The sequence below is a fragment of the Dermacentor albipictus genome, chromosome 6 (assembly GCF_038994185.2).
Source record: "Dermacentor albipictus isolate Rhodes 1998 colony chromosome 6, USDA_Dalb.pri_finalv2, whole genome shotgun sequence".
Taxonomy (NCBI): domain Eukaryota; kingdom Metazoa; phylum Arthropoda; class Arachnida; order Ixodida; family Ixodidae; genus Dermacentor; species Dermacentor albipictus.
Window position 1 is genome coordinate 130,980,253 of NC_091826.1, and position 23,286 is coordinate 131,003,538.

A 23,286-nucleotide genomic window follows, 5' to 3' on the forward strand; every position below is an offset into this window, starting at 1 on the left:
GCAAGCACGATAACATCGTCGCCTCTCGCAGTATGCTGTATGTGGAAATGAAAGCGTGCGGTCGTCGGCATAGCCCCAAACAATGAAACGTTCCTTTCCTTCGAGCGCTTCCTAACCTTACTTGAGGCCTCCTTACAGCGAAGGACCGATGGAGGAAGCAAGCGTACTCTCACAGCTCCCTTTGCCCGTCTTTACCTAAGGAGCGGTTGTCGCATGCCTGGGTTCGATATGATCTCTGAAAAGCTTTACGCGAACACCATCATTCAATAAAAAAAATGTATCGTCACCCAATTTTTAATTTATATAGCTAATATAGAGATGCGCCGGTGTTTTGTTCTAGTTTTGTTCACTAAACGTAAAAAGGTACCATATTACAGTGCAAAACTTGATGTGATCCAGTAACTCTGGCACGCCCTAGTCTAGTAACGTTGGGCACGCCGGCATCGTGCAACGCCTAACAACGCCTACCAACGCTTTCATGCCACACACGTGACTGAAATGAACATGCCTGGCAATACGTACCGTGCTCGCGCTTCTCCGCAGGTGGACGACAGCGCGCATGCGCAAGGAAACGTCACGTGGCTATGCGTTGAGGTGAAGCGCTCGTTCAGGACCAGGAGTGGCGTAAGGACGCATGAAGGTAGCTCCGGAGCTACCTTACGCTGAGGAAGCACCAAGGAAGCCTTCAACGAGGGCCCCTCAGTGAGGAAGCTTTCAGAGTGACATAAGGTAGCCTCACCGCAATGAAGGCTTCTTTACTGAGGTAAGGAAGATTTTACTGTTTGGCCCTCATTCCCGCGAGCCCAAGGGAGGAAACCGGATATTAAACGCGCCGTATTTCGTCGCGCGCAAGGCATCGGGGAAAGGGGAGAGGGTTCTATTTTGGCCAGTGCTCTTGGCAGCGCGGGCCTTATGTTAAAAGCAATCTGCGACGCTTTTCCTGCTGAATTCGCGTTGAAACGAGAGGCCGTACGAAGGTAAATTCGCTTCCTGCTGCTGCCGGACTTCCTCATTACTGCGTTTCGACAGCGAGCATGCACGGTGATCGAGTGAGATGTGGGCATGTTTTCTTGTGCTGGTTTTACACCATGCTTGCCAATTTAATTAGTAAGCGAACGTCCACAACTTTATATGGAAGATAAACTACTATCCTTGCTTCGTATAGCTCTCTCCTAATTTTGGATCACAATCGATGCTTCGCGTTTCGGGTGAAGCTGTGACTGTTTTGTTGTCATTGTCTTTTAGCTCGCCGATGCTATCGGGCATTGTCACACAAGCCTCTGTGTGGGCTTTAACAGGGCCTATATTTTATGTACCGCAGTGCGAGCTGGCAAAAAAAAAATCTTAGTATTATTAAATTGCTAATATTTAGATGAGCACTAACTCAGCAACATCAGTTAACAGTATGGGCGGTGAAGCGCAAGCACAATAGGTCTTGGAAACTCAACCAACACTCTCAAATCACTGCCGTGTGTACTCTATCTGAGGGCGCATTATAGCTCTCTGCAAGTTTTTTATTCCTATCTTACTATAGCATCACTCGAAGTAAGTAACATTATTGAAGGGAATGCAAGTCGACTCAACCGGTCAGCATGCGATGTTGTCAAAACGCTCACTTCATGTCCCTCACTGTCTGGAAGAGGTCCTTGGCCAGGTTCTCCTTAGTCGACAGCAGCTTTCCATCATCCAGAACTCGCACTCCAAGGAAGAGGGTGGCGTTGGGGACGCGCTGCTGAATGCCCGCGAGGGCCTGCGCCAGGAAACCGCTCTTCCCAGTGAGGCAATTTGACTAATAAACTTGGGACACCACAACCAAAATGATAACCCCAATAATTTGAATGTGTGGCATGCCATGTGCCGCAGAGACCTGAGGCAACTTTCTGGGGCCACTTCCTTACCATAAAAAAAAACACAGCAGATATGTGACTTTGTAACATCACAGCCCATTTCCTTAGACGCAATTTCATTAACTACATCAATTGGCTGAAATCAAACCACACATCCTAAAACGTTGATACCATTTACTCGCTCATTTGAAGTGTTGTGCTCGTATAACCCTATCGGACACAATTTTGAGACCATTTTATCTATGGCCGTACTTTACTAACAAACTTTTTACTTCCATTGCACATCAGCCATAATCTCTCTTCAATCTTGAGCAAATTTCATCTTGGTAGCTTTTCAAGTTTTTACATATAGCCAGCTAAACTTTGCGCCATCCTTCAAACGGACACACACATTACGCTCTTGCGTAAGCAATGCGCCTATGCACAAATTATTTAAACCAAAATCCATAATTATTTCCCAAGCTTTAAACTTCGCCTACTAATCCTGCATAAATTTTCTCATAGCTTCACCTAATTCAAAGAAGCTGCTCGTTTAGCTTCCAGAGACCTCGAAAGAGCCAGAAATTAGTATCCCGTTTTCATCCACCAAGAAAACTGAAACTTCCTCTACTGCTGAAGTGGCGCCCATCGCCACCGAGTAAAAGGTCGTTGCCTCATACAGTTCTTGTACCTAAAGCAAGGCACATGACAAGTTTCTTGTCAAAAGAGTGGCTCCAGCGTCATTACTCGTTTGACAGGTGCTGATCCCTTGTGTCCATCTTCATCTGATTATTTTTCTTGTTAAACTTCATGGGGAGACATGTGTTCTTACCGCAATTTTGTTGAATGCTTCAGTTATAGTCGCTACAGCGCGACACAGGCGGACAAAAAGCAAAAGAGGGGACACAATATGGCAGGCACTATTGAGAGAAAGCACTGTTGTGCTGGTTAGACACCATGAAAAGCCCCCACGGGAAATAATGGAGGCTTATCACATTAGAGAGAAACACTCGGTATGTGTTAGCCAGCTTTGCATGTCGCTGCAGGGTAGCGAGTTTGTCTTGTTGAAATTCATAGTACTTTAGACAACAGTGCAAAAGCAACACGGACAAAAATGTCGGTGTCGTATTTTGTACCCTTCTGTCCCTTCTGTCCGTGGCTGTCGCGCTGTAGCTACCATGAAGCTTCACCAATTCGCCCAATTTTCTATCTTATTGCTTCCGTTATAGCTGGCTGGTAGATTATTGTTTCTTTGTCTGAGAAATCACTTTGAGAACGCTGTAAGTGAAATTTCCACGAATACGCTCCTTTTGTTCCATGACCACCCAAGTGACTGAATAGCTCTGAGGTACTCATCCGAATCATGATGTCGCGGTTTCGATTTCCAGGCGCGACGGCTGCGTTCTAAATCAGCGCCGAATCCAAAAATGCTCCTTTACATTCCTTGCATGGAAAAACACCAAAGGTGGCCGAAATTACACGATATCTTGCAATTGTCACGTCTCTTACAGCGTGCACGTTGCGTTGATGCACTAAACCTGATGATCTTTGCAAAATTTGACAAGACTCACTCATCTTTTCTATTCTTTCCTCCAACTCATCGTGTGCTCTGAACAAAAATTCAATCTGATGGTAGCAATACATCGGCAAAAGCAAGTAATTTTACACTGTATCTGATTTTAAGATGCTGCTGCATCTTTATTGCGTATTTTACGTCCACGTAGCAGTTTATGTAGTAGAGTTCGCAGAACGAAATAATTTGCGGATAATGAACACGTTCTTCAGCAAGCAGGATAACCGAACGTGGACGTGGAGGAGCCCGAACGGCGAGACAAGAAATGAAATACGCTTCATACTCTGGCGCTAACCCTGGCATCATACAAGATGTGGAGGTGCTTGGTAAGGTGCGCTGCACTGACTACAGGATGATAAGATCTCGAATTAGTCATGCCTTGGGAAGGAAACGGAAGAAATTGGGACATAAGAAGCTGAGGAACCAGTTAGTGGTAAGAGGGAAAATAGAGGCATTGCGGATCAAGCTACAGAAAAGTAATTCGGCTTTAACTCAGGAAGAGGCTTTAACTGAGGAAGTGTTGAAGCGATGAACGACAATCTTATGGGAATCATTAAGGAGTGTGCGATAGAAGTCAGTGGTTACTTCGTTAGACAGGGTACAGGTAAGCTATCGCAGGAGAAAAAAGATCTGATTAAGAAACGTCAATGTATGAAAGCCGTTGACCCTACGACTAGAACATAACTGGCAGAAATTTACAAGTTAATCAAGATGCGTAAGATAGCTGACATAAGGAAGTATATACGGATAGAATTAAGAATGTTTTGAGGAACGAAGGAAACCTTAAAGCAGTGAAGAAGAAACTAGGAATAGGCAAGAATCAGTTGTATGTTTTAACAGACAAGGCCGGCAATATCTTCACTAATATGGATAAGATAGTTCAAGTGGCTGAAGAGTTCTATAGAGATTTGTACAGTACCACTGGCACCCACGACGATAATGAAAAAGGAATAGGCTTGAGGAATTTGACATCGCAGTAGTAACGACGGAAGAAGTAAAGAAAGCCGTCGGAGCTATGCAAAGGGGGAAGGCACCTGGGTAGGACCAGGTAACAGCAGCCTTGTTGAAGGATGGTGGCCAGATTGTTCTAGAAAAACTGGCCACAGTGTATACGCAATGCCTCATGACCCCGAGCGTACCGGAATCTTGGAAGAATGCCAATATAACCTTAACCCATATAAAAGGAGACGCTAAAGACTTCAAAAATTACAGACCGATCAGCTTATTGTCCGTTGCCTACAAAGTATTTACTAAGGTAATCGCAAATAGAATCAGGAACACCTTAGGCTCATTTTAACTAAAGGACTAGGCAGTATTTCGTAAAGACAACTCAACAATAGACCATATTCAAATTATCAATCAGGAGATAGAGAGATGTCCTGAATATAACCAACCCTTATATATACCAGTCATTGACTTTTATTGATTACGAGAAAGCGCTTGATTAAGTCGAAACCTTAGCAGTCATGCAGGCATTACGGAATCAGGGTGTAGACGAGCCGTATGTAAATATAATGAAAGATATCTATAGTGGCTCCGTAGCCGCAGTAGTCCTCCATAATGAAAGCAACAATAATAACAATACAGAACGGCGTCAGGCAGGGACATACGATCTCTGCAATGCTATTCACAGCGTGTTTGCAGGAGGTATTCAGAGACCTGCATTGAGAAGGATTGGGGATAAGAGTTAATGGAAAATACCTTAGTAACTTGCGATTCGCGGATGATATTCCCTTGCTTAGTAACTTAGGGGACCAATTGCAATGCAAAGGAAAAGGGTGGGTCTAAAAATTTATCTGCATAAAACTAAAGTAATATTTAACAATCTCGGAAGAGAACAGCAGTTTACTATGGTAAACTACTACAGTGGTAAGGGAATAGATCTACTTAGGACGGCTGGTGACTGCAGATCCGGATCAGGATTAAATCGATTAAATTTAGCATGTACGCGGATGATATCAACATCTGGGTTAACAGTGGGAGTGACGCAGCCATCGAACTTAAACTACAGATAGCGGCGAATATAGTGGAAGAGTACGCTGCCAGCAGGGGCTTGGCGTGCTCGCCACAGAAATCGGAGCTGTTAATCATTGAGCCAAAACATCAAAGGAGACACGCTGGAAGCAGCAGACCCATCACTGTTTTCGTAAACGGAAATGAGGTTCCCAAGGTGGAGGAAATAAGAATTCTGGGCATGTATATCCAGAGAAATGGACGCGACCTCACGACAATCAAAAAGCTAGAAGGATACGCGGTGCAGGTAACGGGGATCTTTGGGAGAATTTCACTCAAAGGCAGGGGCCTCAAAGAGAACAGCCTCCTCAGACTCATGCAAGCCTTCATTACCAGCCGTATAGCGTATGCCACACCGTATCTTGTGTTTAGACGAGAAGAAAAGGATAAAATAGATGCGATCATTAGGAAGAGCGTTAAGAGAGCCCTAGGGCTCCCAGACTCGACCTCGACAGACCTCACCCTCAAAATTGGGGTACACAACACGCTAGTTGAACTCACTGAGGCAGTACGAGTGTCTCATTTGGAAAGATTAGGCCAGTCTAAAACAGGGGAAAAAATCATGGAATGGGTAGGAATTCAATGTGACAGGGGTGCCCCGACTGCCAAGAAAGATATTCCGTTGGACGTGCGTAAGCGCTTCCGAATCGTGCCCCTACCTAAAAATATGCATCCTATCTACAACAAAGAGAGGAGAGCTCACAGGGCTAAGGCTCTAGTAAATAAACTTAAAGACACACCGGCGCATAACGTAGCGTACGTGGACGCCGCTTGCGGCAGAGACGGGGCTGTGGTATCAGCGGTGGTTGATGGCGACGGGTGCGTTAAAATAGCGTGCTCCACGTGCACGAGGGACGCCTGTACAGCCGAGGAGGTTGCAGTAGCGCTCGCTTGTGTGGGAACAAAAGCGGTAGTAATATTATGCGATAACAAATTAGCTATCCGAAATTTTAACAAAGGGAGAATCTCGGAAGAAGCCCTCCACATTCTACTCAAAAACCCTCCCAGGAGGGACATAACTTTTATTTGGGTACCAGCCCATGAAGAAGTACCAGGCAACGAAGCCGCTCATGAGCTCGCCCGAGCACTCTACCACCGGGCAAATCTAGAGCAGCCAGTTCCAGGGATAAAAGAGAGCATGATCACGTACAGGGAAATAGTCGATCACTACAAAGGGGAAAAGAAGAATCTTTCCGCCTCCGCATCGGTCTCTCTCTCTGGAGGACGCTCGCATTTGGCGACGCCTCCAGGGAAACAATTATACATCACCACATTTGATCTGATTGTGTTGTTCATATAGGAGGTTGTGGTCAAGTACTGCACCAGGGTGGCCAATCCTGCTCTGGTGAGGGAGTGCGTTACCGGTTCTGGTCACCGGGATCACGCCACAACGACGCCCTCTGCAAAATTTGTAAGCAAAAAGGTACGCTAGACCATATAATATGGGAGTGTGCTGGCTCCCCAGGGGCCAAGGAAAACATTGTCAGTAGAGAAGCCTGGGAGGCCTTGCTCCAGAGCGAGGCTGAAGACGACCAGCGTCGAGCAATCCGCCTGGCCGTTGAGGCCGTGAAGATTCACCGTCCTCAACGCGAGGGGACCGCTTCGTCCTCCTCCCCCACCTACGTGTAGGTTAAGAGGCGGGCACCGCAGCTCGGTGGAACAATAAAGTTTTCAATCAATCAATCAATCAATCAATCAGGGGACAGAAATAATCAGCAGAATGAGAATGGGCTGGGGTGTGTTTCGCAGGTATTCTCAGATCTTGAACAGCAGCTTGCCATTGTCCCAAGAGAAAAGTGTAACAGTAGTTTCTTACAAGTACTCACCTACGGGCCAGAAACGTGGAGGCTTACGAAAAGGGCACTACTTGAATTGAGGACGGCGCAACGAGGTATGGAAAGAAGGCCGATGGTTGTAACGATAACGGGGGGGGGGTGAAAAGAAGAGAGCAGATTGAGTGAGGGAACAAACGCGAGTTAGTGACATCTTAGTTGAAATCAAGAAAAACAAATGGGCATGGGCAGGGCATGTAATGAGGAGGGAAGATAACGGATGGTTTTTAATAGTTACGGACTGGATACCAAGAGAAGGGAAGCATAGCAGGTCGCGACAGAAAGTTAGGTGGGCGGATGAGATTACGAACTTTGCAGGGACAACATGGCCACAATTAGCCAAGACCGGTGTAGTTGGAGAAGTATAGTAGAGGCCTTTGCCTGCAGTGGGCGTAGCCAGGCTGATCATGATGATGATTACGTTGACATTTATTGTTCTTAATCGCGAGAAACTTTCTTGTACGCGCGTCTGTTGAAGAAGCTTTCTTGGTGTGTCTCTCGCTCATGTTTCTGCGGTGCCCTATTCTGTGTAGAACGTTTTTCTCGCAAACAACGTGCTTTCCCTTGTTCTCCCGTCTTTCAAATGACGCACGCGCACAGTGTCAAGGAAAGCATTCAGTCGACGGCCGTCACGACGCACCGATATATTTTCGCCACGCCCTTTGCCCTCGTTACACTGACTGCAGACGTACGGCAGCAGCCACTGCATCAACCTACCTGGTACCACTTGATCAGTGCGGGCTCGTGTTTCAGGTCCATAATTTTCTTCTCAAGCCCGATGGTGCCAAACACAGTGAAACCGCTGGCGTTGAATGCTTCTAGCGCATTTTTCAGGAACCTGTCATTGACAGACGGATTTGCCGTCAACTGCAACGGTAGAGCTAGAGGTGAGTAGCTCACGCCGAAGCGCATAAACTTGCTGCCCCTCTGACGACGGGCGACCTGCACAAGACGTAATGACTTCTTAGAGAAGCGTCGCGCTCAGAAAGTAACGGGCAAAATCATATCTCACTCAATCGATCACTTTATTCTAGCATGATTGGAGACACACAATCAGCCACAACAGGGATGCTACAGGGTGACAACAAAAAGTAATTAAGGCCTTCGCTAAGGCTTTCATCCCTCATCGGAAAGGAGCAGCAGTGTTTGCAATAAAAACTAATGTTACGCAATCTGAAAAGTTTTAGTAAATCTTGCGGTGGTTGCACATTAGACGCTCGTGTGCTGTAGAATGAGGCGAGACTACAGGAAAGGAAGAGGCAATTATTTTATTGTGGCACAGAGTTTAGCGACACACTGAGTGGTGTATCTGCAGGCTTTCGTAATTAGCACGTGCGCAAGTCGAAATGTGCAGTACAGCGCGTTCACTGCACGGGCGGCAATGCCGCGTTAAATATTCCGACTCTCTCACGAAGGAACTGTTATTTTTCCGACCAGTGCAACGCGCTTAAGTCTATTCTAAATCTCACGGTCTGCTTGTAATTTAAACGCATAAAAAATGTGCTTTTATGTGAATCGCGTGGACTGCCTACAATTATCCGCACAGCTTTTTTATGCAGCCTATATATACCTGCATAGGTTCGCGTCAATTATGGTACACCATACAAGAAAGCAATAAGTTAATGCGGATGAAGATAGATAATTGTATGAAGTGTTTAATGCTTTTTGGGAAGCGAAATCACAATCTTGATAAAGCGCCTTAGGTACAGGCAAGTTTAGCATCCACAACCTCAGTCTGTCTATTCCATAGCATATTGTCATGGTTTACCACAAGGAAGCGCGCTCGGACGATTACTTTTTATGATCTATAATAATGACCTGCCATCCGAAACAACGTCATCCATTCGCTTGTTCGCAGACGATTGTGGGATCTATCGTAAATTCTGCTCACCTTCCGATCACCTCGCTCTCCAACGAGATCTTCACCGTATTACTAAGTGGTGCTCTCCTCGGAAAATGACCCTAAACATTGATAAATGCAAACTAATAACATTCACCCGGAAAAAGACATTTGCCGCTTTGGATTACTAACTGGAAAACAACACCGTCACATGCACCACCTCATACAAATACCTCGGCATTCTCTTTACACCTAACCTGTCATGGTCTGCGCACATCGAAAACATAACTGCTAGGGCCTCACGTACGGTCGGTTATCTTAAACCTAACGTGCGCGATGCTTCTGCCCTCACCAGACATACGGCCTATCAGACATTCGTAAGGTAACAACTGGAATTCGCAGCCCCTACCTATAGTCCGATACAACTTTAGAAAAAAGGGGAGGCCCCGCCCAGACGACCGAAGCGGCGAAGTCACCGGCCGTCCGGCGCATGACGTCGGTCCAGAGTGCGCGCCCATTGGTGGATGCTGATGTGCATCCGCCTCGGAGGAGTAAACGCCCCCTTTTTTCTAAAGTTGTATCCGACTATAGTCACCTCATCAAGATTACCTAATCGCGATTCTCAAGTCAGTCCAAACCAGCGCCCGCTTCATTGTCAGGGATTATCACAGCGACCCTATCCCTATCTTTTTCCCAGTCATCTTTTTAATCACGAAGAACCATAGCATTGCTTTGTCTGTTTCACAAAATAGTCCATAGCACGCGCCCGTCCACCCTGCCGCTCACTCGTCCATCTCGTACATCTCGGCGTCTGCATAATCATCTGAGTTTCCAGCGTACCTTTGGCCGAACCAATGCTTTCAATTCTCACGCGTTATCATGTGCCATTCAGCAATGGAATAACCTACCAAACGACATACTTGACATTCTCGACCCTGAATCGTTCAATGTACGCTGATGCATATTATTTCCATAATTCATCACAACTAAACAATACTGCGCACCGAAGTAAATACTTTTAGAGAAGTTGTATAGTTTTTTTTTTGTTTGAATGTTTGTTTTGGCATGCGTTAACGTTGTAAGAGACTTGTTCTTTCATCTTCACCAGCTACCATTTGTATAATTTCTTGGTACATCTTTTTTGCTACTTCACGCAGTCGTTTTATTTCATTTATAGCGTTGCTTATGTTGTTAGCTACTGGTTCTTTCACGTTTACTCGCTAACAATACATAATTTCTTAGTACTCTGGAGGTGAGTAGCTATAACATAACATATCCTCTCTTTTTGCTAATTCCCTGTATCCTCCCCTCATGCAATAGTGCTTCGGGAGCCCATGAGGCACTTAAATAAATAAATAAATAACACATTTACACTTTTAACTGCAGGCCCAATTCCAATTGCCACGGAGTCAGTGCTGAAGGCCGCATTACAATTTATGAACGTATATTGGGTACGAAACAATACGGCTTTTGTTTTCGAGGCGCCTACACTTAGAGAATGGTTTATCCTCCACGTGTCAAGTAATTCGAGGACACCATTTGCTGTGACTACGAGTGTACTGAGATCGCGGTCTGTAAAAATAGGCTCTCGTCATTTGCATGGATGATGAAAGATCATGGTAACTAAATCATTACCATAAACATTAAAAGAAGTGGAGAATGGATGCTGCTGTATGGCAAGCCATCTGGTGACTTTTTCTGACAAGATCTGCAGTCAATAATTTCTATTCGTTTCTGCCGATATTACAAGTCGGTCTTTATGATGGCCAGGAAGCTACCACAAAATTCATGTTGCTCTAATTTCTTAATAATTGTAGCCCTCGTTAACTCTCTCAAATGCCTTGAAGTAATAAATAAAAAGGAACATTGGCAGCATGTTACACTCATCTAAAACGTGAAGGCGTATGCCTGCTGCGCACCTGGTAATGCATTAAGTTTTCCGATCGAAGGGGTCAGCTTCTCATAAGACATAACGAGCTGCAGTGTGAAGTAAACATATTATGCTGTAGGTGCATCTCCTACACAACACATGCGAGCACCAAGTGCACTATCTAAAGGTTTTTTCGTTCGTTCTTTCTTTCACTTTCTTTCCGTCTTTTTCCTTCTTGGTTTCTTTGTTCTTTCTTTCATTCTCTCTTTCTTCCGTTTTTTCTTTCATATTCGACCATTGCATCTCCGCTTGCTGACAGGGGTAGGAGCCATTCCTGACGTTGTATTTGCTGTCTCTCTTTGGATCCTTCTTTTTTCTCTTGTTTCTTCATTCATATGCAGCCATTACATCTCCGCTTGCTGACAGGGTTAGGAGCCAATCCTGATGTGTGTACTGTCTCTCTTTCCTTTCTTCTTTTTTTTCTTTAGTTACTTCAATCATATTCAGCCATTGGATCTCCGCTTGCTGACGAGCGTATGAACCATTGCAGAGGAGGAGGAATAAACTTTTATTGTAGAACCAGCACTTTATGATGGCCGGGCCTAAGCCTCCCATGAAGGGACGTCGAGGGCTTGCCTCGCCGCCGCCTCGCGGGCGTGCTGGGTCGCCCAGGTTTGGTCGTCGAGGGCGGAGCTCCGCAGAGCCTCATGCAACCTCGACGAGAGAGTCGTGGTGTTAGTCTTTGTGTACTGTGCCGGGCACTCCCATTGCATATGCGGAAGCGTAACCGGGTGAATTCCACAGCACCGGCAGGTGGGGGTAGTGTAGACGTCTGGAAATAAAGGTGGAGGCGGGCGGGTGAAGGGTACGTGTTTGTTTGTAATAGACGTAGGGTGGTAGCGTGCGCCTGGCTGAACTTTGGGTGAGGCGGGGGGGAAGGCTCGGCAACTGAGGTAAAAGGCCTTAACGAGTTCGTTATAAGTTGTCAGATTCTCCCTGGTGTCCAACTCATCTCCAGTGACTCCGGCGCGGTTGACTAGGCCTCGCTCAATGGAGTGCGTGACCTCGTTGAGATTGGGGAGGTGTGGGTGGACAGGGCCCGTATGGGCCGGGATCCATGTTAGGGAGGTTATGCTGTTTTTAGAGTGTGGCGCCTGGCAGCGGATGCGAAGAGCTTGGGGAGAAATACGGCCTTTGCAGATTATTTCTTTTTTCGGGTATGAGCCATTGCTTACGGTGATATTTTTCGTATTACTCGGCAACCTTTTTTACAGCAGAGCAGTATATGGCTACTCTGACAAATTTTCTTCGTCCGTGCGTCGTCAAACAAAAAGCTTCGTCTCTAGACTTACTGCAAAACACAGTGTAGCCTTGTAGGCCCTTCAGCATAAGTTCCAGAACGTACGGTGAGTGGTCCATTGATCATCTTGGCGTACTCGTCGCAAGTATCGAGTGATTGATGACCCATTGTTCTCGGTGCGGCGTTCGTTCGCCGCCGCCAGGGGGAGCACCGCCATAACTAAAGCCCCTTAAACTTCGTAAAGTAGTGCCACGCTTTGAAGAATGCGGCCTCCTCCTCGCGCGCTCTGGCTGGGGCCGTCTCCGCGTCGTCATTGGCTTGATAGCATCACGTGGGCCCTCGCGCCTTGCTTCAGCGCTATTTTTGCTCGAGAAGCCTATACGGAGTGGCGATCAGCGCATATTGTACCGTTGCTACGCTCGAGCAGTGTAGGTGGCGCCATGGTCGAGGAGGGAGCATGAAAGAGAGGAGAAACGAGAAGGAGTGAAGGCGGAGGATGAGAGTGTCGCTATTTTACGAAGTTTGAGGGGCCTTAGCTATAACAACCCTTTTTTGTCTGTTATAAGTCTGTGGTTGGATTTTGTGGCGAATGGACGTGCTTTTCGGGGCTCCATGGCGGCGACGAAATCATAAGTTTTATGCATGTTTTGAGCTTTCTTCTGTTTTTTATTTACTGATTTTTTTACCTTTAAACAGTAGTTGAGTGTTTTTTTCTTTATTTTTTTTCTTTATTCTCTTTCTATATTCGGTGCGCGGGCGTGCTTCGTGTACATTTGGTTCTGCAGGATGGTTAGAGTGTCCTTTCGTGCCACGTGCTCCAACACGTGCAGCCGGGTGGGACGTTGAGTGTTTGCATTCTTTAAATGGTAGCTTGGAAGTGCCAAAACAAATAGCTATTAGTTGTTTTACTGTGCGTGTTTTGGTAGGAAAGTGAGAGCGTGGTCGCGTGGTTGAGCTCATGCGAGAGCGTGTCATACCTTCGGTCTCCGCGGCCTTGATTGCTTTGAAACAGCGGTGAGGGTTGCTTTGTGGCATTTTGAGGATTTGTAACCTGTGCGTATCGGTTTTTGTTAAAAGGCACGTGCTCTGCATTGATATAGCTTTAGATTATCTGCATCAGTAGTAGCATTATTATGGTATTATAGTATTCGCAAAAAGCCGTGCAATACATGGCGAGAAAGCAGTGAAAGCAGGCAGTGCGCGGGGGGTCCCCGCGGGAGCGGGCGTCGAATCAACCGGCACACAATGTGATGTCGATATTACGCTGCAGAAAATGGAGGCTTTCCATGAAGAGCTTCTCAAACAGGTGCAAAAGATCAAAAATGAGCTAAACAGGGAACGTGATGCACGGAAGCTAGTTGAAAAGATACATAAAAAGAGCCGAGTAAAAGCTGAACAGGGCCGCCATAGGGAACAAAAATGTGCGCGACAATGGAACTCAGACCCCCGACGCGACAGGTGAGGGAGTATACGTGGCATACACGACGCGTGATGAAGGGTTAGCTGGAAACCGTGGCACCTATCTTGAGGCCGCCACGCGGAAAAAGCTGGAGCCCAGTGGACAATGCCCCTTGTCGACTCCGAATCACGCGGAAAAGGACAGAGACAAGTAGGGGGCGAGGTAGGAGAGAGTGAAACGGTGATTCAAACCTGGCAGGGTGCTGGAAAGCAATTGTGGAGAGGGCGAAAGGTGGTAAAAGAGTGGCGGTACGGACATTACCAGGGCGGACACTGGGTTCTGTCATGGAGCGAGCAAAAGAAAACCTCGAGGAAAATGCCCACGTGCGCAACCTTGTCATGGTAGCAGGTGTGCTAAATGACGTCCTAAAGAGGAAAGGGACTGGACTAGCCCAGCACTTGGCGAAGTGGTTGGACAACATGCGCGAGCTATCTCCACAGGTGCAGATCGTGGTGTGCACGGTGCCGGAGGTGCCTGTACGTGACAGTCACGTACAAAGAGCCGTAATGGCTGCTAATAAGGCAATATTGAAAATGAGCCAAGAGAAATGCTTTGAGGTTAACGAAGTAAACAGGAAAGTGAGAAGGTGTGGTGGTTTTAAACGAGACGGGATCCACTTTCACTACAGGCTAGCATGAGAAGTGGGCTGGCGACTTGGTGGTCACGCTGTTGCTTTTTTAACGTGCCCGCGGGCGCTCAGGAGGCCAGGGTAGGAAGAGCATCGCCGCCGATAACACAAAAAGGAGGAAAGCAAGAAAGAGAGCTCGCCATGCAATAGGCTCCATAAACGCGCAAGGTGGCAGAAAGAAAGGAAAAGTGGGCAGAGATTGAGGAGCAGTTAAATAGAGAACAAATGGGGGTGTACGCGGTTACAGAAACATACCTTAGAGACTCAGAAGAGCCACCAGTTATTGAAAAATATGTTTGTGAAAGGTGCAACAGAACTAAGTCGGAAAGAAAGGGAGAGGGAGTCGGAATGCTCATCCAAAAGGGAGCCAAATGAAAAAGAGTAAATTCATAATGTCAAGAGCATCCTTGGTTACCAGGTACAATGAGTTGTAAAAAAAATTGGCTGGGTGTTACGTATTTGAGGACCGGAAATGATTGCACAGAGAAGAATAAAGGGTTAGCGGAATGCTTAAGCGCGGATATTAAGCGCTTCGGGAATGGTGCTGAAATTGTCCTATTAGGTGACATGAATGCCCACATGCAGGATTTAGATGGCTATACCGACAACAACGGGAAGTCAATGCTAGACCATTGTGACCTCGTTATCGTGAACACAGGGCCTAAGTGCGAAGGGCAGATCATGAGGAAAGTGGGAAACCGGCAATCGACCATAGATTGCTGTCTGATGACAGAAGGAATTCATGATAACTTGAGAAAAATGGTCATTGATGAGGAAGGGCATAGCAGTATTGGAAGTGACCATAAACACATCATTTTGAAAATGGGATATGTAGTTGGGAAAGAGAACACGGAGGGCAATATGGCCAGCCCAAATTTGAATGCTGAAAAAATAGCAAACATACGCACTAGAGTCCAGGAAGAACTTGGCAAATGGCCAAGTAAATAGTGGGAATATGGTGAGCTTGCAAGTGTAATAGCGACAGAAATACGGAAAGAGAAACAACATGTTCGCTGGAAAGGAAAAAAGAAACCGAAAGGCTGGTGGAAAAGGGACATACGAGAAGCGATCACCCAACGACAGAAAGCATCTCGAGAGCACAGGCAGGCAAAGAAGGCGCAGTTGCCGCAGGATGAAGTAACCAGTAAATGGAAAATATACCGGGAGAAAAGTATATGGTTCGAATACTGGTGCAAGCAAAATTAAAAGGTGAAAGTCAATGTTGGTTGCCAAAAATACGTGAGAAAAAGAAGGCCGCACCTTTAATATGTTGGAACCACATAAAATTATTAGGCAGGAAGTCAACAACAATACAAGAACATATCCTAGACGAAGATGTAAACAGACTGGAAGGAGAAGCGGCAAAAAACAGCCAAATCTTTCCAAACCAATGACGAAGAAAAAAAGAGCATGAAAGAGACTCAAGTGGAAAAGGAGCTGGTGCTGAAAAATTTCAGCTGGAAGAAAGCCGAAGAGAAAATTCCTAAGCGCACAGCCACAGGGCTAAATGAGGTTCCCGTTAGGCTGACTAATGAACTAGGACCAAAAAGTAAGGAAGCACTGGTGAAACCAGTTTCAAAAACTTTAAAAGATAGACGAATACCAGGCAGTTGGCAACAAAGTAGAATGAATTTAATCTATAAAGGTAAGAGGGACAAAGATAGAATTCACTCGTATAGACCGTTGACCATTACATCGGTAATATACAGGCTAGTAACGCAATCAAATTAATGCTTCAAGCATGGGCAGAGAATAGTGGCATATCAGGAGAACTTTAGAATGGCTTCAGAATAGGTAGGGGTTTAGATAACTTATATGTTCTTACTCAGTGTATTGAAATATCAAAAGTAGAAAGCAGACCGTTATATGCGGCCTTTTAGTCAATATAGGAGCCTATGACAATGTACACGACAACATTTTGTGGGATATTCTGGAAGGAGAAGGCTTAGGTGACGATTGCAGCTTTCGAGAGAGATTTACCAAGAAAATACCACTAGCTTTGAATGAAGGGTTGAGGAGCGAGGAGAAAGTTCATGTCAACAAGGGACTGAGGCAGGGGTGCCCTTCATCTCCGCTGCTGTTTCTGATGTACATGGTGAGGATGGAGAGAGCGCTATAAGGAATATCTGATTTAATCTCTCATACAAACAAGCCGGTACAGTAATAGAGTAGCAGCTCCCAGGTTGATTTTATGCGGAAGAGATTGTGTTGCTAGCTAACCAGCAAAGTGATTTGCAAGATGTGTGTTTTATCTGTGGGCAGGAAGGCAACAATTTAGGTTTGAAATTTAGTGTTAGAGAATCAGGTGTTATGGAATTCAATAAAAACAGTGAAGAGACAGTGGAAATACAGCGACAGGAAATACCTGGGGTAATAGACTATAAATACCTTGGTATACGCATAACGAAGGCAATATACTTATGGAAACACAGGAACCAATAATAGCGAAAGCGAAGAGAAATGCAGATCTAATGAAGCACAGAGCGCAATGGGGATGCAATAGGTGCGAGGTCCTCCGAGGTATGTGGAAAGGTGTAATGGTTCGAGCACTTACTTTTGGAAATGCGATTGTTTGCTTTAAATCGGGGGTACAATCAGGACTCGATGGAAGCTAAAGGTCCTTGGGTCGCCTTGCACTGGGCGCTCACGGGAAGATTACAAATGAAGCTGTGCAGAGTGATCTGGGCTGGACTAACTCTGAAGTAAGGAAAGCTCGCAGTAAAATTGAGTATGAAGAACGACAAGGAATATGGAAGAATGTAAATGGGCTCATAGAGCGTTCTGGTATCTGTAGAGGTAAAATATTGAATGACAGTGGAGGAAGAGAACGTGGAAGCTTACCAGTAAGTACGCGACCTGTAGGGTGGGCAACACAGCAACAAAAGAGGTCAAGCAGAAAGTCAGAGAGGCTCAAATAATCTCATGGGTGGCGGCAATAGAAAAGAAATCTGCCATGATTAACTACTTAAGAGGAAAAAACCAAATAAGAAAAGAAACAATTTATGATAACTAAAAGGCAGGCTGATTACTTTTCGAAGCGAAATCGGGATGCCTTAGAACACGCACCTCTAAAGCGAGATACAATACGGAAGAAGAAGCCTGTGCTTGCTGCGGTAAAGCTAGGGAGACTATGAAGCACGTTTTATTAGAATGTGAAGACGTCTACCCAGAGGTGGATTTTGGCACCACTCGCCTCCTTGAAGCCCTTGGGTTCAGCGAGAGCAGTGGAAAGGTAAACATGTCCGCAATAGGCATTAGTAAGAGGCGATAAGAGGATTGGTGGAATAAAAGTAGGGAAACGACAAAAAACGGAGACGTAAAAAAGCACAGTTCTAAATAGGGGATCAGAAAATTTGGGTGTGGTAGTTCATAGTGTTTCTTTTTCTTTTTTTATTGTTTAACCTATCGAGGACATTAGGCAGTATGATAGCAAGAGCTTGGTGGCGCAACCCACCACCCCGTTCGAAAGGGGACGTTCATAACATCCATCCTGTAAGCAATATCGGTTTTGATCTCTCATACAAGCAGGCGGGTACTGTAGTAGAGCAGCACCTTTCAGGTTTATTTTAAGCGGGCGCTATTGTGTTGCTAGCTAAAAAGCATAGTGATTTGTAACATTTGGCTAATATCTGTAGACGGGAAGGCAACAATGTAGGCTTGAAATTTAGTGTTAAAAGACGAGGTGTTATGGTATTCAATGAAAACTGTGAACAGACAGTGGCGTTACAGGGCCAGGAAATACCTGCGGTAACAGAATATAAATACCTTGGTATATGGATAAACGAAGGCAATAGATATATGGAAACATAGGAAAAAACAATAACAGTGAACGGTAAGGAAAATGCAGCTATAATGAAGCACAGGGCGCTATGGGGATACGATAGGTACGAGGTGCTCCAAGTGATATGGCAAGGTGTAATGGTTCCAGGACTTATGACGATAGCAATAGGGGCTGGTTGCTACGGCATATTTTATTTTCTTATAGCGCGAGCTCTACAAGGACAACAGAAGGCAAATGTTAAACACATATAGCGCTGTGTGTGTCAGATGTGCCTTCTGTTGTCCTAGTCAAGCTTGCGCTATAACAACATAAGACATCCAGGACTTACTTTTGCAAATGCGGTTGTTTGCTTTAAATCTCGGGTACAATCCGGACTCGATGTGAACCAAAGGTCAGTGGGTCGCCTCGCATTGGCGCTCACGGGAACACTACAAATGAAGCTGTGCAGAGTGATATGGGCTAGACTAGTTTTGAAGTGAGGGATGTTCGCAGAAAAATTGAGTATGAAGAACGGCTGAGGAATATGAAAGACAGTAAATGGGCTGGGAGAGTGTTGAGGTTTCTGTACAGGAAATATATTGATTCACAGTGCAGGAAGAGAACTAGGAAGCTTACCAGAAAGTATGCGGCCTGTAAGGTGGGCACCACCGCAACATATTACATCAAGCGGAAACTCAGGGAGGCCGAAATATTCTCATGGGTGGGGGTAACGGAAAATATACCTGCCATCACTAACTACTTAAGAGGAAAAACGAAATCAGGAAAGATCAAACGGAGGCTCATTACTTTTCGAAGCGAGATCGGGATGCCTTAGAACACGCACCTATAAAGCGAGGTATAAGAAAGAAGAAGTATGTGCTTGCTGCGGCAAAGCTAGGGAAACTATGGAACATGTTTTATTTGAATGTGAAGACGTCTACCCAGCGGTCGATTTAGGCACCACTGGCCTCCTTGAAGCCCTTGGGTTCAGCAAGGGCAGTGGAAAACTAAGCACGTCCGCAGTAGGGATTAGTAAGAGGCGATTGGAGGATTGGTAGAATAAAAGCAGAAGAGGGACAAAGAACGGAGACGTACAAAAGCACAGTGAGCAATAGGGGATCAGAAAAATTGGTTGTGGGAGTTCATAGTGTCTTTTTCTTTTTTATTATTTAACCTAGGTAAGACAATATGCAGTATCTGAGCAGGAGCTCGGTGGAGCAACCCACCGCCCCGTTCCAAAGGGGATGCTCATAACATCCATTCATCCATCCTGCGAGAGGGGCTTGAGATCGTGTGGCGATGGACGTGCTTTTTATGGCTGCGTGGCATCGATGAAATCCCAAGTTCTTGCCAATGCTTTCCGCTTGCTTCTGTTATTGGTTTGCCGGTTTTTTAAACCTTTAGATAATAAGTAAATAGCTTTCTTTTTTTTCTCTCTCTTTTTTCGTGTGCGCGAGCGTGTTTCGTGTACATTTGATTTCGGAGGATTGTCAGAGCATCCTTTCGCGCCACGTGCTTCAACACATGCAACCGGATGGGACGGTAAGTCCTTATAGCCTTTATATAGCTGCTTGGCAATGGCAAGACTAATAGCTATTAGTGCTGTTACAGTGTGTGTTTTCGTAAGGAAAGTGAGAGTGTGTCCGTGTTGTTGAATGCGTGCAAAAACGTGTCATACTTTAAGTCTCTGCGCCATTGATTGCTTTTCAAAGCTTGGTTAAAATTCCTTTGCGACATTATAAGGGTTTAGATCCTGTGCGTATCGGTTTTTGCGAGCACGTGCTCTGCATTATTATAGTATTTGCATAAGCAAAAGCCGTGCAATACATGGCAAGAAAGCCGGGAAAGCAGGCAGTGTGCGGGAGGTCCCTGAAGGCAGATGAGGCGACGGATGAGAATGGAGAGGGAATCGAGTCAATCGGCACACGCTGTGATGTCGATGCTAGGCTGAAGAAAATGGAGGCTTTCCAAGAAGAGCCTGTCAACCAGATTGAGGAGATGAAAATGAGCTAAATAAGGAGCGCGATGGACGGAAGGTAGTGTAAAAAAGACTTAAAACAGCCGAGGAATAACTGAACAGAGCCGCCATTGTGAACGAGAATGGTTATGACAATGGAACTCATCCCCCTGACGTGACAGATGAGGGAGTGCCAGCAGAGTACGTGGAATGCTTGCAACGTGGTCAGAGGTTAGCTTGAAAGAGCGACACCTACCTTGCGGCCGCCACGGGAAAAAAACAGGAACGCAGAGGCCGATGCCCTTTGTCGAGTCCGAATCACGCGGAAAAGGACAAAGAGAAGCAGGGAGAGGCAGGAGAGCGTGAAAGAGTGATTATCGCCGGTGACTCAAACCTGGCTAGGTGCCCAGAAACAACTGTACAGAGTGTGAAAGGCAATAAAAGAGTGGCGATAGGGACATTTCCAAGGTGGACACTGGGTTCTGTCATGGGGCGAGCAAACGAAAAGCTCGCAGAAAATGCCCTCGTCACCACAACCTTGCCATAGTAGCAAGTAGGCTAAATGACGTCCAAAACAGGAAAGGGACAGGATTAGCCTAGCGCTTGGCGGAGGGGTGGACGAAATGCGCGAGCTGTCCCCTCAGGTGCAGTTTATGATGTGCACGGTGCGGGAGACACCTGTACGTGACAGTAACGTACAAAGAGCCGTAGTGGGTGCTAATGAGGCGATATAGAAAGTAAGCCGATAGAAAGGCTTCGAGGTTGTCGTAGCTAGTAAACAGGGAAGTGAGAAGGTGTGGTGGTTTTCAACGAGACGGGATCGACTTCAATTACAGGCTTGCATGAGAAGTGGGATGGCGACTTGCTCGTCACGCTGTTGCTTTTTAGGGGGCCAACGGGCGCTAAGGAGGCCAGAGTAGGTAGTAATGAAGGTCCCCTAAGGGAACCTCAGAATAGCATCGCCGTCAATAACAGAAATGGAAGGTGAGCTCGCAATGCAATAGCCTACATAAACATGTAGTGCACAGAAGGAAAAGTGGGCAAACATTGAGAAATGGTTAAATAGAGAACAAGTAGGGGTGTATGTGGTTATAGAAACGCACTTTAGAGACTCGGAAGACCCACCAGTGATTGGTAATTATGTTTGAAAAGGGTACAACAGAAATAAGTGGGAAAGAAAGGGATGGGGAGCCGGAATACTCGTCCATCAGGGCACCAAATGGAAAAGAGTAAATTCAATATATCAAGGGCATCGTCGGTTATCAGGTACAATGAGTGGAAGAAAAACTTGGCTGGTCATTACATATTTGTGCACTGGAAATAATTGTCCAGAGAAGAAAAAAGAGTTAGTGGAATGCATAAGCGCTGATAATAAAGGCTTCGGGAAAGAAGCTGAAATTATCGTAATAAATGGCATGAATGCCCACATACACTCTAAAACTAGTGAGAGTTTTGCAGGAGTGAAGCGGCCGATTTACTCTTCAAAGCGTTATTTTACTTTTGGAAAATGTCGAGTAGAGTATAATGCATTGTTCACTCCGTCACCAAGGAGAGATGGAAATGTGCTTTTCACTCTGCCCTTCTGAGAGAGAGCAGAATTCCCGTTCTACTCTTGCGGCAATAGAGAACAAAATGCAACGTAATCTTTTCCTTCAACTGTAGGAGGCTAGCCCCGAACATGGCGATGTATCACTCACGCACGCTGAGCAAAGAACGCAACGTTTTGCTTCTATGAGAACAGCCAGCCACAGTTCAAAGGAACACGGAGCGAGCGCTCTACTTTTTCACTTGGATTTGCTCCACCGCGCGCGCTCAACATCGTGGAACAGCACAGCACCAGAGAAAGGTGATGCGTCCAGCGAGCAGCAACGAAGGCTATCCGAAGGAGGTCGTGTGTCAGCCATCTCTCGCTCCCTCGAAAACACGACAGTCGTTCGTCATTTATTGGATATAACAACAAATCCTCCACGGTAAGTGAACGATAACGTGGGTGCACATTCCACGTATATGACATGCTATCGCCAGGAAGTCGTCGCGGTGCTTAGCCGACGCAATTCACAACGGACTGGGCAAGCGCGCTGTGTTTCTCGATATCAATCGAAAAAGCCAGTCGTCGCGATAACTCCATATGATTTTATCACATGCCGCTATCCGTTAGAGGTTTGAAAATCGCAAACGCTGCAAGAACTATGGTATGTTCAATAAGACGTGATGCGAGAGGGCGCTTAAAATGGTTTGCTCACCAGCTCATGATTCCGAGCCTATACGGAGCGTGCTTAGCATGCGTTTCGTGCATTTGAATTCATTCAGTTTGGCAGTCTACTGGGTACGGAACGCTATTGAAATAAGGAGTCACATAGCCGAAGGCGTCATTTTGCTGCCGGCATGCTTTCGTTACAAATAAGCCGCGCGTGCGCTTGACGGTGTCTCGCCCATCGGTAATCCGCGACCACTGATGTTAGGTGCAGCGCCAGAGCTAGTTAGAAACGTTGCCGCATGCTTCCATCTACATGTTGCAGCAGGTCAAGTGGGTGCGTTATCTTGAACGTACCGAAAACGCATGAGGAATCCATGTTTTATGCTGAATAAAGTACACATCCCATATGAGCGATCTTGCACGCGACGGCTACAAGCGTCGCGATGGAGATGGCTGACGCGTTTGTTCATCGCCTACGAGGCGTACGACGTGCTAGCGACGATCTTGAGCGACGTCTCCCCGGCGTTGCCGGTGTGAGGTCTGCAAATACACGTGGGAACCGGCGTGACGCGTGCTTTAGTAATTTACGTTGATATATTTTACTCTGAAACGTAGCATAAAATATTTCCGAAGGACTTGCACGTATACTTGCACGTATAAAAATTCAATCGTTTGCTCGTTCCGCGCGACAATCGGCAGTACTTGAGCGATGTACAGTACATCGTGTTCCGACTTTGCGCTATTGGCTAGTTGCTCATAACACTTCCGGGAGACGATCGACGAATTCTAGATTTCCAGAACCGAGGGATGTGTTCAAGTGATCGCCCGTTTTGTCGCTCGAAGCCGTCGCTCATCGCCGTCATGCACTAAATGGCTGTCATGGCGTTTAGCCCTAAGACTGAACTGTCTTTGCTCATGTATTGAAATGGTGTGATTATATGTCTGATTTATGTCCACTTCTCTGCTCTGGTATCCTGTCTGCACGCCTCACCTCTTTTCTGCATAATGATTTTATGTCTCCTGTTGCGGTT

General features: G+C 46.0%; 1 protein-coding gene across 1 annotated transcript in view; it reads right to left on the bottom strand.

Annotated features, from left to right (window-relative positions):
- The window catches only part of LOC135918612 (uncharacterized), a 400,339-nt gene that overhangs the window by 131,060 nt on the left and 245,993 nt on the right, over positions 1-23,286 (bottom strand). Inside the window, exons 6-7 of the mRNA XM_070521094.1 lie at positions 7,962-8,186; positions 1,617-1,750 (exon numbers count right to left, since the gene is read on the bottom strand). Coding sequence (XP_070377195.1) covers positions 1,617-1,750; positions 7,962-8,186 — 359 coding nt within the window. The remainder of the gene's footprint in view (positions 1-1,616; positions 1,751-7,961; positions 8,187-23,286) is intronic.